The sequence below is a fragment of the Tympanuchus pallidicinctus genome, unplaced genomic scaffold, assembly GCF_026119805.1.
Source record: "Tympanuchus pallidicinctus isolate F22 unplaced genomic scaffold, pur_lepc_1.0 scaffold21, whole genome shotgun sequence".
NCBI lineage: Eukaryota > Metazoa > Chordata > Aves > Galliformes > Phasianidae > Tympanuchus > Tympanuchus pallidicinctus.
In genome coordinates, this window is record NW_026294733.1 from 3,309,616 (window position 1) to 3,327,190 (window position 17,575).

At 51.4% G+C, this 17,575-nt stretch overlaps 1 protein-coding gene across 6 annotated transcripts in view; it reads right to left on the reverse strand.

The window, feature by feature from the left end:
- UIMC1 (ubiquitin interaction motif containing 1) overlaps positions 1–17,221 on the reverse strand; it is a 33,194-nt gene extending 15,973 nt beyond the window's left edge. For 5 of the 6 annotated variants that reach the window (XR_008207318.1, XM_052685141.1, XM_052685145.1 and 2 more), the window contains exons 1-5: positions 17,086–17,221; positions 13,682–13,833; positions 7,329–7,419; positions 3,058–3,182; positions 1,603–2,754 (exon numbers count right to left, since the gene is read on the reverse strand). Coding sequence is in view for 5 of the 6 variants with exons in the window: in XM_052685141.1 (XP_052541101.1) it covers positions 1,603–2,754; positions 3,058–3,182; positions 7,329–7,419; positions 13,682–13,831 (1,518 nt within the window). In the remaining variant the exon portion in view is untranslated. The remainder of the gene's footprint in view (positions 1–1,602; positions 2,755–3,057; positions 3,183–7,328; positions 7,420–13,681; positions 13,834–17,085) is intronic. The other variant, XM_052685142.1, reaches the window with a different exon arrangement.
- Between the last annotated feature and the right edge of the window lie 354 nt (positions 17,222–17,575).

Below are 17,575 nucleotides of genomic sequence, written 5' to 3' on the forward strand. Positions count from 1 at the left end.
GATAAGGCAGATGAAAGGGTATTTAGAAATTATTTTCTCCCAAGTAAATAAAAAGCTGGGAAATTTGGGGCTCGGGCTGCTATTTCAAAGCTCATTCCTCCTCTTGGTTTTTCACCTTACAAATACCAGGAAGACCAAATCTGCATACACTGAGAGCTCTCTGAGAGAGCTCTTGTGGTCAGGATGAGTACATTACGAGTTCCCACTCAGCACCACTAAAACCTATTTTCTCCCCAAGAATTAATTAGGCATTAGCACTAAATAGATCATAACAAAAAAATAAATATATATATATACCCCACAGTTTACACTAGCGATTCAGAATTCGTGCCCCCCATCAGCTGCTGCTGCTTCCTGAGGGCTTTGGTGCACATGTGCACAGAGCTGCAGGCACCCTGACCTTCCAGAGAAAAAGGAAAAGACATGGATGAAAACAAGCAGTTCATCTTAAGGGCTTTTTATCTATCCAAAAGTAACAGAGGAGGGCACAAGTCGGCTTCTTTCCTCTGCAGGTCACCTCTAAGGCTTGCTTCAATCCGTATCTGCTAAGCCTCAGCCAAAACACTGTCATGGAAAGTCACTTTTCAGCACAGACTGCTCTGCACTTTTTCTGCAACCAGAAAATGCAGACATGACGTTTTTCTTAAGTGTTCAATATTACAAGACAGAATATAAATATCACAAAACAAGTTAAGTATCTTTCTAACACCAGGGTAAATGATCAAATACACTTGAAAACAGGAACAACAGAGTCGAGGCTTCAGTCGTAGAGAAGATAAAGTTATACAATGATCCGGGAGTGAAGTCATTATGAAAAATGAGGGTTGGAAAAGGCTGACACAAACCTAAAATACAGCAGTAATAAATACTTCATCTGACTTGCAATCTGTTTAAACTTAGCAGTGACAGAAAGCTGCCTTCCGCTCCAACGAGAGCCCTGACGGAGACAGAGGCTGACACCTAGCGTCTAGCAGCCCCAACAAGCAGGCGTGGGGAGAAGGTGCCCGGCCACGGTGACAAGGACAGCGAGCAGTGCTGCTGTGACACAGCACCCTGGGCAGGCAGCACACACGTGCAGCACGGCACAGCCAGCATCCCCCAGCTGCAGCCAGCTGCAGGACCACGAGGGGAAAGAGCACCTGCAGGGTGAAGGCACGCGGACGCAAATGGACACGTGGATGGAAAAGGGAAGGCTGCACTGCAAGGACAAAAGCCACAAAGGCACAAAAAGCTCTCCATACGGCCGCAGGTCCCTAACTGGCTTACTGGAGCTGCCGGTGGCACATGCTGTCTCTGAGCTCACTCTCCTGATGCCCTGCCAGGCTACACCCCTTGGAGAGGGAAGTGTCAGCTGGAAGTCTTTATCTCAGTGGTGCAGCGATGGACAGCTGCCAGGCTGCATGATGGCCCGACCAATGCGTGCTGCCAATCAGCCTGCAGCCTTCTCCTCTCTCTCTCTCTCACAGTAAGCTGCATGGTTAGGGAGGAAGCCTCTAAATGTAGAAGGAGCACTTATCAGCAGTGCCGGCTTTGCAGAAGAGACTGAACCCTAAAATGGAGGGAAGACATGGCTGCTCCAGGGCTGCTCAGCAGAGCTCTTACCTGGCAGTAGCTCGTGGTTGGCTCATCATCACAAGTAGAGTTCTTCTCCTCTTCCACATTGTGCCCTGGACTTTCTGCCTCCCTCTTCTTTGAAGGGAGGAGCCAGGTGATGCTCTCGCACTCCTTCTGAGTGCCTGGATCTCCATCTTCTGTGCCATCAGCAACCCCATTCTCTCTGCTTATCTGCTCTCCTTTCTCGAGCTCATTTTGACTTAAGGACGAACTGGGCACAATTGGGTTACCGAACTCCTTCTTATGCAATAGCCGCCTCTGAGCCTGCTTCAAGCTTTTCTGGTAAACCTCCAGCTGACACAAGATGACACTGGTGTACTGGTTGGGGTCCACTCCTTTGGGGCAGAATGGGATTCCCCAGTAATAGTGCACCGTGTCTCTCACCTCCTCCTTGTGCTTCTCCTCTGCCACGTTCAGCATGCAAAGCTCAGAAGAGTCGGACACCTCGTTTTGCTCTGCTTGCTCTGTGGTAACACAGACCGTGGCAGCACGCCTGGATTTTTGAGTGTGCTTAGTACCTGCCCCAGAACCACTCATCCTGGGGCTGCCACCCTGCTCTGTGGTACAGCTCTTCAAGAGCTGGGCTGAGCTCCCAGCACTGGCTTCTCCCGCAGAATGGCCAGAGCTGGGCAGGGGCTGCTCTTGTGGTTCGTGGTCTGCTGCTTTGGAAGGGCCGGAGGAGCCTGTGAACAGTCTGCGAGGTGTGAGCCGCCAGGAACCTGAAGGAACCCTGCCAAAGGTGGGACTCAGAGAGATGAGGTCCTCTCTCAGGGTGCTGGGTAACATGTTATTAGAATCATTCTTAGGTGGCGAGGAAGACTTTTCACTTGACCTTGTCAGAGGCTGGCTCTTCCCCGGAGACACGATTATGCTGGATACCAGTGAGCTTTCAACGATTTCCTGGCTTAACCTCCTCAACACTACCAGGGGGCTCCGGGCAACATCCATCTGTCCACTCCCATCAGCTCTGCTGCTCTGTGAGTGGGAGCTGCCCTTGGAGCGAGGGGTGTCAGGGCAAGGCGCCAGGCCTCCCAGGATCCCACAGCCCTCTTGCTCAGCGGGGTGGCTTTGGCCTTGTGCGTCCAGCACTTCCACAGACAACTGCGGGGTTGCACTGGAGGAATCCAAGGGCTGACAGCTCTGAAAGACAAGAGGTTGATTCTCTGAGAGGTGCGTTCCATCAGCAGGGCACAGCAAGAACAGACTGCAGAAACCTGTGCGCTGCATCCCCAGGTCAAATCAGCTACCCCAAAACAGGAGACTTCATGTGCCACTCACTAGGAATGGCACAGAACATCTACACTGTGACTGCTCTGCTTCCAGCTCCTGCTGGAAACTGCAAGGCATCCAGTAAAGTCTTCTTTTGTGCAGCGTGGCAAAGCAAACACAGAAAGAGATGCTGCTGAAGAACCGCAGTAAGCCTCTTCACAGAAGCACACTTACATTTAGGCTCTCAGCAATGGCCTTCCTCAAGAGTTCCTCTTCCTCCTCTTCCTGACAGTTCACTTGTCTGGCTTCTTGCTCACTCATTTTCAGGGCCAGTGCAAACTGTTCCTCTTCAGTCATCTCTACAGTAGGAAAAAAAGGATAAAGTCACGTCACAGCCGAAGGTGTATGCAAACACCCTACATTTATCCAACATCTCTGCGGAGAGACGTCCACAGAGTCCCACCTCCCCAGGAGGAATGCAGAGCAAAGCAGATAAACCTCAGCTTTCCTGGAAAGGCATCAGCAACAATAAACAGAACAAGTAACACAAGTCAGGAACCCCAGTTAAGGTTTCTATAGCAGTCTGAACTCTGACTCCTTGGGTATATTAAGGGAATGCCTTACCACCTTCACCAAACAACATATTCTAGAGCTACAGAATGCGTGAGAAAGGACGGAGAATAAAGATTGCCAAACCGTGCTCATTTTACACTGGATAGAGTCGGGAATAAGGCAGGATAAAGAGAACATCCTCCTTAATGCACTTTATTTCCAGGCAAATAGCATGTCTCGCTGTCTTCTGACACAAAGATGTCTGCAGTGCCACAGGGGACCTAACCAAGAGCAAAAGAGCCTCACGCTGCTCACCCCAAGCCGCAGGTGGAAAGCTCCATGGAGGATAATGTTACTTGCTCGGCGGTATTACGAAGGATCTTTTACATGCATACATCCCCCTTCTGCTCACATCATTCCTCCACTGCATCACTGAGTCAGTCATGCATGGGAAACAGGTTTCCTACAGTCGTAACTGCTATTCCAGCAGAAAATTTCTTCCCGAAATATTCCTCATTCAGGGCAAACCAGAAGCTGAGACTGGCTCTTTTGAAACAAAGTGGCTACTTACTTTGGAAAACACTTATTTACTTAGATTCAATCCAACGCTTTCACTACGCTCAAAATATACGATGCCTGCAGAACAGAGCGCAGCGTGGAAAACAACTCAACAGCACTCTCAGGAGCTGAAAAATGCATCTTCACACTCACAGCAGACTGACAGATCTCCTTCAAAACCCACTCCCTCCTTCAGGCAGAATCCTGCACAGCCATCTCACGCACAAACCGAGAGCCTCGCTCTCTGATGGGCTCCGAGAGCTCTAAAACATGCACCTTGCAGCATTTTTTGGCTGTTCTGATTCCCAGCCGTTAGATTTCCTCGCATGTCCTACTAAAGCAGCACTTAGGTTTGGACCCGTAATTTCTCTTTAATAATTTCTTGAAGAATTAAGGCAGCGGTTGAGGCGAAGGCAGACAACAGCACACACAGGGCTCGTGGGGATCTTTTGTCCTTGGACAAAGTCACTCTGCAGCGTTCCAGCCAGCAGGGACCAGGGAAAAACACGCTTGCTTTAAGGCAGGCACACAACAGCCCAGGGTACGAGAAGGCTCCTGTCCCCACGGCAGCTCTTCACAATACCAACACCTCCCAAGCATTCAGCCAGTGTGTGACTTGCTTCCTGCCCAAACCATCACGGCAATTAGGCCAGACCCCGCTCGTTCTGACATGTGGAAGGGAAATGGTGCACGTGATCGTTCCCACAACACGAGACTTCCCACGTGCTTAAATTAAAACGGGGGCCTAAGTGTTCTCCCGTTCGGGCTATCAACAGCCATGAAGCTCAGTGTAAAGAAACATTTTTTGGCGAGTTACTACTGTACATTTTGTTTTCCTCTCCCTCCCTGGCACAGCAATTTCCCCTCTGGGGACAGGGAACGTGCCAGACAAATGCTGCCTCTGGCACAGAAACCAGCGACAAACAAAACGCGCTTGGTTCACGTTCCAATTGAGTAGGTGCTCTGGGGACGGGGAATGCTCGAGTTGAATTCCACCTGGCGTGCTGGTGGCTACAGAAAGGCTGCCAGAGAGCCAACGTGCTCCTCGTCCCACAGCCCGGGGCAGGACTGCGTGCCACGGCCCGGCATCTCCGTGTTCTACCAACTGGAGGTGGGTTACGGGGTCATCACGGCAGCAGATCAGAGATTCAGAGCACTGTGGCCTCTGCCTGGCACGTGCAAGTACTGCTTTGGGAGTAAGCAGCAGGGGCTTGGAGCTTACTTTGGTTCCCAGAGGCTGCTGGAGGCCATTGGAGGCCACTGGAGGCTGCTGGAGGCCACTGGATGCTGTCCTAGGGAGGGAGGGTCAGGGGGAGGCTGTTTTTAAGACATCACAGCCCTAAACAAATTAAAGCATTTCAGAGCCTTTTTAAATGCTAATACGGCAATTTGCTAAGCGATTTATGCTCCATTTTGACATTTGCAAAGTGAATTAGATGCAAAACCCCGCTAGTTGTAGCTCTAACACTTACTAATAAGAGATTTACTCAAAAATAATGGAAATGCAGGATCTCGGTATTTCCACAGACCCGAAGTGCAATTACAGTAAAAACATGGAAGCGTGCTTTAAAGCAGCGACGACCCCCGGCAGGGCAGAGGGAGCCTTCTTCACGTCTTTGTTCTCCCATTGATCCCGTCGGGATGAAACGTCACAGCTAGATGTTAGTTATGGCTTTAGGTTACAACGAATAAAACCACAACAAAGCGAAGATGGGAGGACACGCTTCATAACCAGAGCCTGCAAATATCTGCAATTTTCCAGTTTGGAGGAAAAAGTATTTTCTCTACCCAGAAGCACCAAATGGTTACAAAAGACCGATTCGCCTCACACCTCAAAGGATTCACTTAAAGACCCCGAGAAAAAATAATTACTATTTCGAATCTTAATTTGCCTAGAGGCAAACACCAAAAGCCCAATTACAGCTTGCGATAAAGGAGGGAAGCGAGCCAGCACCGCACGCACACCGCCTCCCTGTGCTGCACCGAAGCCTTGCCCCGCATTGGCACCCGCCAAGGAAAGAGGAAGACCTACATCAAGAGTTCCAGCACCCAGAAATGCAGCACAAGTCCCCTGTGACACAGGGGCAGAGCTTTGCGTGCTGCTTCTTTGAGGAGAAGGCAGAAGAAAAGAGCTCAGCCCTTCTCCACCCCTCCTGTGCCAGGCTCGCACAGCGGAAGTCAGCTCCCACCAAGAGCCAGGCTGTTCCGTGCCATGGCCTCAGGCCTCTATTAAAAACAATTTAATTCGCACAACCCCTCTGAGGGCTGATGAGCCCAACTGCTGCCGCTCGCAGAGCACCGGCGGGCTCCATTTTGCTCAGCAATTGCTCTGTGTTTCGCAGCAGACAACCTCTCTCTCATTTTAAAGCGGTCTGAATTTAACTTGTCTGAGTCGAACACGCCGGCTGGACGGCTGCCCTGCAGAGCACAGCAACGTGAGCCCATGGGCTGGGGCAGAGCAGCAGCCTGCCTTGCACGGTGGCTGTAACCAACAGTGCCACGCAGACAGCTGACAGCACTCCTTCTGCTTGTGTACCCACAGCACTGACAACCAGTCTGCGAGAGATGCTAGCAGGAACATTCCGGCCCATTCCCTCTAGAGTCTGTTTATAGACCCGTTGTCCATGAATGCATTTAATCCCTCATTAAAGCTGTTGATGCTGACCTCTCTACAACCTCCCGTGACAAGCAGTTCCAGGAGATCACTGCACGCTGCGTGAAGCATTACTTGCCTTCACCCATTTTAAACCTCTCTCCTGCTATTTCCACTGAGTGCACCCTGGCTGCCAGAGCTGGTAAACAACAGCTCTGCGCTCAGCTTCTGCACTGCTTCCTGATGCAGACTGATCCCACACCGCAGCCATTCGCTCTCTGTGCTGGGGGGTCCCAGGCCCACCTCTCCACTCTGTGATGACCCAAGCGGCTTCTCCCTGGATGTCCTCTCCTCGTCCTTGAGAAGCAGAGGGCAGAACTGCATACAGCACTGTTGATGTGGGTGCACCAATGCTTTATGTAACAGCAAAGTGACGTACAACAAACTGCTTGTACTTCACACCCCTGCCACAATGGCCAGCATGGCTGGATGCCCCATGTTACAATTTACAGCAGAAGGGTCTGAACGGGAAAGTCCGAATGTGTCTGAAGGGGCTTTTGGATCAGGTTTGGATCGGAACCGATCTCAAAGCCTGGTGAGGTACAGACAATCTTGAACAATTATTTTGGAAGCACTGGGGTGCAAGCAAGCAACATTCAGAAGGCAGGTTCTACCCTTAACACGGGAAGCTGTGTGTCCCAAGCCCCTTCAAAGCCTTTCTGCGAGGGAAATAATCTCAAACACAAACAGCAGAAGCTGCTCAGCACCAGTCTGCTTCCCCAGCCCCACGCTCAAGACCTACGTGCAATTTTTCTTTTAGCAGCAAACTTCGTTCTATCCAGCTGCTGTTTTGCTCTTTTCGTTTGCAATCCGCTGTCTTCTTTTGACTCCTGCTGTAACGGAAAAAAAATATGGTGAGCGCATCCAATATGTAGGAAATACTACCAGCTCCCTCCCCCCACCACTCTGACACAAACACTGGTTCAAGAACAAGCCGCTATTTGTGTGAAATTTGAATTTCAAACATAATTCAAGCACATTCTGTAACTATTAAAAGCAGTGTGATGAGCATAATGAGCAAAAAAGAGTTACAGACTGACATAAACAGAGAAGTAGGAGAGACAATAGACTTCGTGCCAGTCACCACCAAGCTCTGCACCTGCTGCCTATGATTTTAGAGTGAACGTGTTTGGCCTCGCCAAAACTTCAGCATTCACAAGCACTCAAAATGGAGAAACAAAACCTTTCTGTGAGTGAGCACCTCATACCTGTGAGCCAGGGCTGTCTGCTGCCATTCAGCTCCCAGTGCTCAGCCCACCAGTATTCAGCCCAAATGACTGTCGGTGGCCAAAAACAGAATCCCAGCCATTTCTGGGGACCCCCCAAACGCATCCCGAGGGCAGAAGCCAGCTGCATTTAGTTCTGGTACCATTCTGTCAACACAGCGCCCTGAGAACTGCCACGATTGTGTCATTTTTGAAGCTTGAATACTTCAGAAATCTGCAGTCGAGTGGCCTCCAGCAACATCACCCATGAGAACAACTCCAGCCCATGCTGCTTTAAGCACGCTGACTGCAACAAGAATGGTCACAGGCTTAATTGGCACACATTTATGCAAGTTGCTGTCCTAACAGCTTAAGTGAGGGCGTACACATCACCGAAGGCTGGCCCTGGACCCTTTCCAATTTGTCTCTCTAAATCAGGTAGGATTAGAATCAAACACAGCATTTTAGGCAGACACCCACGCCTGGCCAGGAAGGGACTTCGCACAACTCCGCCTGCAGCCTCATTTGGGTGATGCTGTCTGTGAGACCTACAGCAAACTGCCCCACACTTCTGCCTCACGCCACCTTTGGGGCTTCATAGTGGGGCAGTGCTTTCCTGCAAAGGGAGGCTCTGCTCGTTTCCCAGTGTCAGCAGCTCTTTCTGCCCACGTTTTGTAACCTGTGGAGTCCTTCGGATCAAACCTCAGCGCTGAGTTTTGTTCAGATGTCTTCAGCTTCAGCTCTGTCTGTAGATTTTATTAATGTATATACATCACTTGCTCCTTCTCGCAGATCATTAATGAGGGTGTTAAAACACTCACAGCCCTCGTATTGATCCCCCCGGCCTCAGCTTTACATCTCCCCAGAACAAGCCTCTCTCCTCTTCATCACCAGCCTTTGCTGACAGTTCTTTAGCAGGATTTCAATCCAGGAACGTTACCATCCAGACAAAATTGAATTATTTATCCAAGTAAGGTTTTGCAAGATGTGCCATTAAGTGGTTTCCTGAAATCCTAATACATCACGGCTTTCATGTCCCCTAATACCTGCTTCACTCCTCACTCCACCGACTTCAGAGCCCGCTTACAGTAAGACAGCAGCACACTCCTGCTCATGTTAAAGGTGTTTCTTCAGGCTCCTTCCAGTCCCCAGCCAAGCTTGGGTTTTGTTCTCCATTTCTGAGGTGTCCCTGTGGGCAGCTCACCCCTCAGGAAGTGGGATCGCAGCAAGGAGCGCATGCTGGAGGAAGAAAAGCAAAAGCTTTCCTCCTCTCCCTCCACTTGTCTAATGGTGCTCAACTGATGCTGCAAATTCTGGGGCAATGTAATCCTCGCAGGCTCTGCCAATCCCCAGCTCTCCTCTCCAGGCATCAATCTTCCCTCATCACTCTTGCTCTTGCCGGAAGGTCAACCTGACTCTCATCTGCAGCTCTCTTGCAGGGCACTGACGTGATTTACGAGCACACCAAACTCACCACTGGTCAGTGCACATTTACAGCACGCGCTGCAGGGCAGCACTGGGCTCGGGCACCTCCCGAGCTGTTGGGGTCACGGTGTGCCCACGTCCTGGGCGTCCCCAGTACGTGCTTCTGTTCCCTGCGCTGGGACCTGAGCAACGCTGGCATCTGCAGCAGTGGCAGGAGCAAAATGATTGCAGGACACGTGTTGTACCAACCTCATACGTCTGAGCGAGATGTTTAAATTGCTCAGCAGCGTTCTACTGAACGGCCACGGCGAACTGCTGAAGCAAATCCAATTAATCCTGATGGGCCAAAACATACACACACACACGCACCTCAATTCCAAGAATTCTTCAATCTTTTTTATTTTTAAAACCAGAAAATAGAACGTGCCTTTTAATTAGGATTTATGGGTGTTTGTACCTCTGCTGGGAGAGAGCCCCGCAGGCCCCGCAGCGCTCTGCATAAACGTGGGCACGGATGCTAGGAAATGAAGGGGCCAAGGAATCACAGGAAGACAACAGGGCTTGCTCCTCCTGACCCAACCTTTTAATGCTCATCTGTCTACAAGGATAATAGGAACTCAGGGGGCCACTCAACCAACTGCCTCTCTAATAAGACCGCTAGTCCAAAAATAATCTTAATCAATTAAAATATTCCCAGACTGCCACCAATACTCTTAGTTACAAGGTCATCTCCGACACACAACTTCCAGGGGAAACTAATTATTACAGCTGAGGTGAGGTAGGAGCCGCACACCTCTGCTCAGTGCCAGCCTGCAGAGCGCCTCTCCCTCACCGTCAATTTAAAGTGTAATGGCCAGAAGGAATCCAAATTCTCTTTCTGCGTGTCAGGCTCCACAGTCTAATTTATGACGCTGTCTTATGAGCAATTTCACTGTCAGCATTGTACACAGATCAAGGAAAAAATGGGTTTCCAAAGCTCCCCACACACTTGGTGGATGGCAGCTGCTATTCTTCTCCCTTGTTTTTTAACCTGCTTGGTTTCAACAGACAGCAGGAAGTCAAATTCCCATTTTAAGATGCTTTTGCACACGCTTAGGAGAACCCAGCTCCACCAGCAGAAACAGACACAGCTCTGCTTGCTTCTAAAAGCCCATAAATGGAAGAGACTCGCCAGACTCCCACATCCTGCTCCCTTGAATCCACATCATCAACCACAGAAATCAGCTTCTATTGACTCAGGGAAGGAAAGGCTACAGGAGAAGCAGAATACAGAGTCAAAAGGTCTGCTTCGTTTTGCTGCTCAATAGCAGTTGGGACCATCTAACAATAGGGCACAGCCAAACGCCGTGCATCCTACATGGGAAATACGCAGATGAAAACCAGACTCATTTATTTTTAAAAGCTAATTAGACGTTGGAAGTGCCATGTTTGGTTCTAGCCAAGGCTGCTGCTGAAATTAATATCACACCCTACTTTATTAGTCTCTGACTTCAGTTCAGAATCTGTTTTGGTTCTGCTCTGTCTTTCAGCTCATTAGAACAAACCTGCTGGAAGCCGAGCGTGGAACAAGGAGACACGAGCAGCCTCCTGCCAGATGTGGTTTCTGACACACAGCGGGAGGCTGGGGAAGAAAAGAGGGCTTTTCAGTGACCAGCTAGTCCAGGCAGTGCCAAACACTGCTCGCCCTCTGTCTCCCAAAAACATCATCTGACCCAGAACATCAATAAATGCCGGTATTTCCTCAGACTCTGAGCATCTTCAAGCAGGAATACTCAGACAGAGGGATGTTCAGTGCCTGTGGGGAGGCAGCACTGGATGCCATGCAGAACGAGCCGGCACTGTCACATTCCCAAAGGCTGCAGAGCTGATGGATGGCAGATCTGGCAGAAAGAGCCTATGAGACTTCAAGTGAATGCTACGAGTGCAAGCAAAGCTCACAAAGGATCCATCCGGAAGAAATGGTTTAAGCCACCTTTACACGAGCCCCCCGTGAGGTTCCACAGTGGATCAGCAGGATTTTAGCATCTGCAGATCCACTGACTGGATCTGCACAGTGACTGGGCCTCTGGCTACGCTCTGCACTTGTCCCTGCCCCTCCGGCTGGGTGACGACCACACTTCAGCAAACCCCAGGGGAACCAACAACCCAGCTGGGGGGGTCATGTGGCAAAAGGGACTTGCCATGCTCAGAGAAAGCTCTGTTGGGCACTGCTAGGAATGTTGTGTGCTTGGGTGCAAGTGAACGACCCGTCTTTTGGCACCCAGTGCTCCATAGGATTTGACAGTCAGGGGAGACAGGAATGACTTTGTTCGCTTGCCACGTCTGTGCTCTCAGAGAAGCAGTCTGCACACAAAGGAGATCATCTCCTCTTGCTTCCACAAAGCCAGAGAGGCTGTTCCTAATTTGCCTGGCCCTTAAAAAAAAAAAGAGTTCCCTGAGTCCAGGATTATACATAATAGAGATCAAAAAGCCTCATGTCCAGAAAAATTCCTTCTGATGCAGCTCTGCAGATGCCACAGCACAGACATGAGCAAAGAAAGAAAATTTGGCAAAATAACATGGATGAGCTTGATAATCCAGCATGACTGAAAAATTCCTGGGAGAGGCAGTCTGCCAAAGATCATCAAAAGTGAGAAGCTGGAGGCTTTCCAGGTGCAGCTGCTACAAGATCTGCTGGTCTGGAAGCAGAACTAGGGACTTGTTCCATACGTACCTGCCAAGAGACTGCCAAGGAAGAAAGCCACTGAATCAATGATGCCCAAATTGTCCTTGCAGTTTTTGATTCATAAGGAACCATGTCCTAACAGATGCAAGATTAATTGAGAATGTATTGTTCTCTAAAATTGCTATTGATCTGAGTTTCCCACACCTCTTCTCAAGCACATAACAAGGCCTTGCTAGAGCAAGAACAACAGTTACAGGGTCTGAAACTGAAATCCAGCTTGACGTGCACTGAAGAGCTGTGACAGTGACACGAAACAGACAGGATTTTTTCTTTTGAGATCCCATGCAAATCGAATTTTCGGGTGGTTCTGCAGAAAACGACGCAGCAAGGAACTGTGGCACAGGATCTGGGAGCTGATGACTCACAGAAAGAAAGAGACTGAACCGAATAAATCCACTCACTCAACCGACTGAGCTGTTGTCACTTAAACAGAACCTAATTGGCTCCTTAACGGCCTCTCTGAGCATATCCTTTTCTGTAATATGACCGATTATGCCATCAGAATTTATTGTTTATAGACAAACTTACAGAACAGTCAGGGAGCCTAACCTTTTTATGGATGTGCTTTAAGAGACGTTTGTTTCCTCTTTTTCAGATATGTGCACATTGAGATGAATAATTGTAGACAATAACAGGTCCTGATCTTTTATGTACTGCAGCATCTCTTACAGCTGCTGATTTCTTTTTTTCCTTATAGGTTTCACAATAAAGGCCAGTGATGCAGCATACATCTGAAGTTAACTTAGCATATTGCAGAGCTAAGGGTTTAACCCCAATGAACTATTACTGCCATATGTTCCATTTCTTTCAGGGAATTTCCCAATGGGAAAGAACTCAGACAATGCGAAGAAAAAACATCCAATATCATTTGCCCTACAGCTTTTTACTGTTTATTTCTAGTGCTTTTCCCCTCCTCACATGATAATCGCCTTATTGTAGGGACTCATGCTCCAGATGTGGGAACGAAAAGGACTTGATTTAAGATCTACAGCTTGAGAGAGAACTGAAATGCTTTTGAAAATGGTGGAATTACAAAAAGCAGCTTAGGATCCCAAATCACTGGCAAGACAGAGCAAAGCCTCAACAGTCATACATTAAAAAAAACGACTCTAATAATTTTCTCTCGTGTAGCTCAAGCTGAGGACAGATTCTCAGAGCTCTGGGTTTTTTCCAGCTGAGAGTTCTTGCACGTATCCCAGCATCAGTGTAACAGGCACAAACATCTCAGTGTTGCAGGTTGAGGCTCCTGTTAACGAGATGATGCCAGGGACTGGACCTGAGCTTTTGTGCCATCCCTGCTGCACGGCTCACCTTCACAGCCTACGGCAACGGGTTAAAATTCAGACTTCTGTAATTCAGGATCAGTTTACCAGACACCAGCTGTGCCTGAGCTACTCGAAGCTTGTGTTCTGAATCATTCTCTTATCTATTTGTAGATAATACAGAATCACGTTTCCACGGTTTAGCTGGAATCAATCAAATAAAAATTATGGAAAAAAAAAGATTTGTAAAGGGATTGAGGAAAGGTTACTTTTAAATTACGTTTCAAATTCTGTTCTGAGAGGATTTGGTTATCAAATCCCAGACTCATAACTCACCCTCACCAAGCACACCATTCATTTCCCAGTCAAATAGGATTGGATTCATCTCACAGAACAGAAGAGGAACGGCACGGCATGCCCCAGCACATCTCACGGCTGCTCCTGCAGCAGCAGGGCCTGGCCTGGGCTGAGCACTGACCTCTCCATCGCTGTCAGAGATAACAATAAAGGCGTCCACAAAGCTGCGCTTCTTCTTGGCACTGGCTGCACGCCTCTTCTCTTCCTCCTCTTCCTCTCCATCCTGACCTCGAGAGTCAGGGCCCTCCGCGGTCTTCCTTCTCCTTGGCATCCCTGAAACAGAGGGAAAGACTAAAAGCCATTTGTTTCCCTCTCACTTAGATTTCCCCTAATAAACAGCCCTTTCTTTTACTATTTTTAGGCAAAATACAGCAGCCATTAGAACCTTATTACAAAGTGTGGTACATTTAGCAGTACTGGGAGCCACACGTGCTTGTCACCACTCGTTTAGTTAAGAATACTTTATTAGAGCTGATTGCAAAAAGGGTTTCAGGGGAACAGCAACAGACAAGTGCCTCGCCCAGAGCCCTTGCTCCAACAGAACGCGGCTTTCCTCTTCGCTTCAACCATTAATGCTCCCCAGCAAGCTGCCCAAAGCACTGCTCCCAGCACAACCCCAGGCTTCCCATCCCCACACAGCCCTGGTGCAGAACACATTTGGACAGGGAGCCGAATCAAGCCAAGGGGACCGGGAGGAGAGGACCAGGATGAGGACAACAGCAAGTAAAGCAACAACGGCATTCAGTGCTTCCTGAGCTGGAAACCAGGGAGCCCTACGAGGTGGCTGAGCACCATCAGCTCTGGTTTTGCTGGAAGGAAGCGTGCAGGGCAGTGAGCAAGGAGCCCCTCGTCACACACAGACAGCGCAGAGCTGGAAATGCAGCCCGGGTTGGCCGGCTCCCAGACCAGTGTCCTTCCCAGGATCCCTCTGCCTTCCTTCACGAGCACTGAAATAGCTCAACTGTGCTGCCGAGGTCTAAAATAAGAGGCAGACAAGATGCGACAAAAGACCCTGCGTTACACAATGCAGAGCCAAACCCTCCTCTGTAGCATCGCAGAACCGCAAACAGCCGCTACACGTGGAAACGCTGCGAGCAGGAAGTTCAGAGCCACACTGGCACTACAGAACAGGGGCGCACTCCCCTCCCTACAGCCAGGCAGCGCTCGTCCAGGTGGGACAAAGAGAAGGACATGTGCTGCCTCTGGATTGCTGCAGCGGGTAGAGCTTCCCGCGCCTGTCTGCTCTGCACACATTGGTGTGGAGACAAAAGATGATGACCCGGTGAGCAAGGATTTGCACTGAAGACTTGCTGAGCCTCTAAAGACAGAATATTGTATGAACTGCACGCACAGCTCCAGAAGCAGCTGCAATCATCACTGCAGTCCCGAAACGCTTGTCTGTTTGGGATGGGAAAGTTAAAACAAGCGCTGCTCTATAGAGAAGCTCTTGCAAAACAAAGCTGTTCTGCTCCAGCTGAGCTGAACCCTGGCTGTTGTTGGAATACTGTGGTCACACTTTCTCTGTTTTTCATCTTTTGCTCCAGGTGCTCTCTTTGTCCTCTGCCCAGCCGGCTTCGGGGAACCGCACCCCATTATCAGCAGAACACACAGGGGTTTCAGCAGGCTGCAGCTGAGCCTGGGCACAGTCACTGCTTTTGGAGTCGTCAGTGGCAAAACGCAGCACACAGCAACAAGGAACTGCAAAGCGTTTCTGTTAAAATCCGTGCTGGTATCACCAGCTTCCCCCTCCACTCAATGCACTGTGCTAAATAAGAGATCACCGAGCAGTATCAGCTGGAGTTACGATGAGTCACCTACCTCCAACATTTAGAAAGGGGGAAAGAAAAAGATGTAAAAGATGTAACCACACAACTCCCACAACGCTGCTGAAAATGAAGGGAGTTGTGGCAAAGAGCCTCTCTGTGAATGTAACTAAGGGAACAAGACAAGGAGAGATCACTTGTAGCTGTGCGAGGCTGTGAGTAGGAGAGCAGTAACGGCTTTTATTAGCCCAGCTGATAGAGCTGAAGAAAACAAGCAGCAGAGCACACCCCCAGGTAAGGAAGCGTGCATAGAAGCTGCATTTTGCTTTCAGCACTTCTGCAAAGGACGCTGCTGGTATCCACTGCGCCAGTGTCTGCTTTCAGACAGTGAAAGAAAACCTGAATTGGCCAAACCTACCTCTGCCCGTTGTCTCCCAGACTCGTTTTCCAATTTTTCACTTTTTATGACTTTAAGAGAATTTCTTCGCAAATGCTCTGGCAGCAAAGGTGACCCCCTGACAAGGGGCCTCGCACACGCCACGCTTCCACAGGCACATTTTTAGGGATATCCTTGAAGATCCCCAACTTGTGATTATTTGTCATTTTCCCTCTCATCTATCATTTTGATGAATCAGAAAGCAATTACCGACAGAATAATTCTAAATCTTGACACTGCAGCTCCAGACCTGCCAAGCTGTGACAGCTTGAAAAATGCTTGAAAACAGAGCCAAAAATGAATGACTCTCATCCCCGGATGAGTTTTGGAGCCGCTCGAGACTCAGGCTGGCGTGGTAAACAACCCCTCCTGCTCACACGGAGGGCCGTGGTGCCGCCAGGCACACAGCAGCGCCGCGCACGCAGCTCAGCGCCACGCAGCGCTCCCCGCAGCCACCGGCCCGGACCCCCCACGCTGGGAGCAGCTGATGCTCTGCGACGTGACGGCCTGCAGCACCCCGTGGGGACAGGAGGCGCTCGCAGGGCTCGTCCACAGAATGGCTTTTTGCAGGAAGGGCCGCGGAGGCTGAAGGCACGGCTGAGCCCTGCGCGCTGCTCAGCTCCTCCAAACAAGCCTGTTACAGCTCCGCCTCCTGCAGAAGTGCCCCCCGCTCCCCCAGCGCCCACCGGAGGCACCCCGTGCCCCGACACGGCTGCTCTGCCATCCTCCCGACCCGCGGCCACACGGATAGGGTCGGGGCTCCTCCAAAAGTGTCACCCTGCGAGCTCGCAGCGGCGTGTCGGAACGGGAGTGGCCGCCGCTGGGCGAAACGAGGGGACGGGCACAGATGCGGCTGCTGCAGGGGAACAGGGCCGGGGCGGCCCCGCGAGGGGCAGGGGGGCAGGATCCAACCCGGCGGTACCGCAGGGGACGGGGACGTGCGGTCCGGACCTGAGCCCCGGGCCACCATCAGGCTGCGCGGGCCGCCGCGGGACACAGCGGTGGGGCGATGCCGGAACCCCGGACCCGCTCGGTACCGCCGCCAGCCGGGCCCCGCCGGCGCCGCCCGGGATCAAGGCGGCTCCGGGCTCACCCCGAGGGAAGGGAGCGGCCCCGGGTTCCCCTCGCGGAGAGGCGGCGGCCCAGCTCCCGACGAGCCCCCGGGCGGGGCAGCGGCCCGCAGCACTGCGGGAGGCCCCGCGGGACGCCGCCGGCCCGGGACCTGCCGGAACCCCTCGCGCAGCCCCCGATCTGCCACGCGGCCACGGAACCGCCGCCTCCCGCCACCCTCGTGCCGCCCCGAGCCGCGCTCAGCGGGTCTCTTACCCGCACTCAAGTTACGGAGGAGGCCTCATTGCCCTCACTCAACATGGCGGCAGCGGCGTCGCGTCACGTGGGAGGCGGGAGGGCGGGGCGAGGCGGGCGGCGCCATGTCGCGTGCGGGCGGCGGCGGGGCCCGAAGGCAGCGTGGGGAGCGGGAAGGAACGGCGCCGCCTCCTTCGCTCGGAGCCCCTTGGGGCCAGCCGGGATGCCCTATTTTATGTCCCGGTCGAGTTCACACGGGGAAAAATGTAGCGGTGTCGCATCACTGAATTGCGGTCTTCTAGCCTCAAATAAAAAAAAACATCCAACGTCCGTCTCACGCCACGCCTCTCCGCGTGCAGCGATCACGGCGACAAATGGCGCCGCCGCGCAGCCGGGCACGAAGCGAGCCCGCCTCCCCGCCGCCCTTAACCAACATGGCTGCCGCCGCCTCGCCCCGCCAGCACGTGCCGCGCGCGGCGCTCCCGCGGGGAGCCGTCCGGCCCCGCCCGCC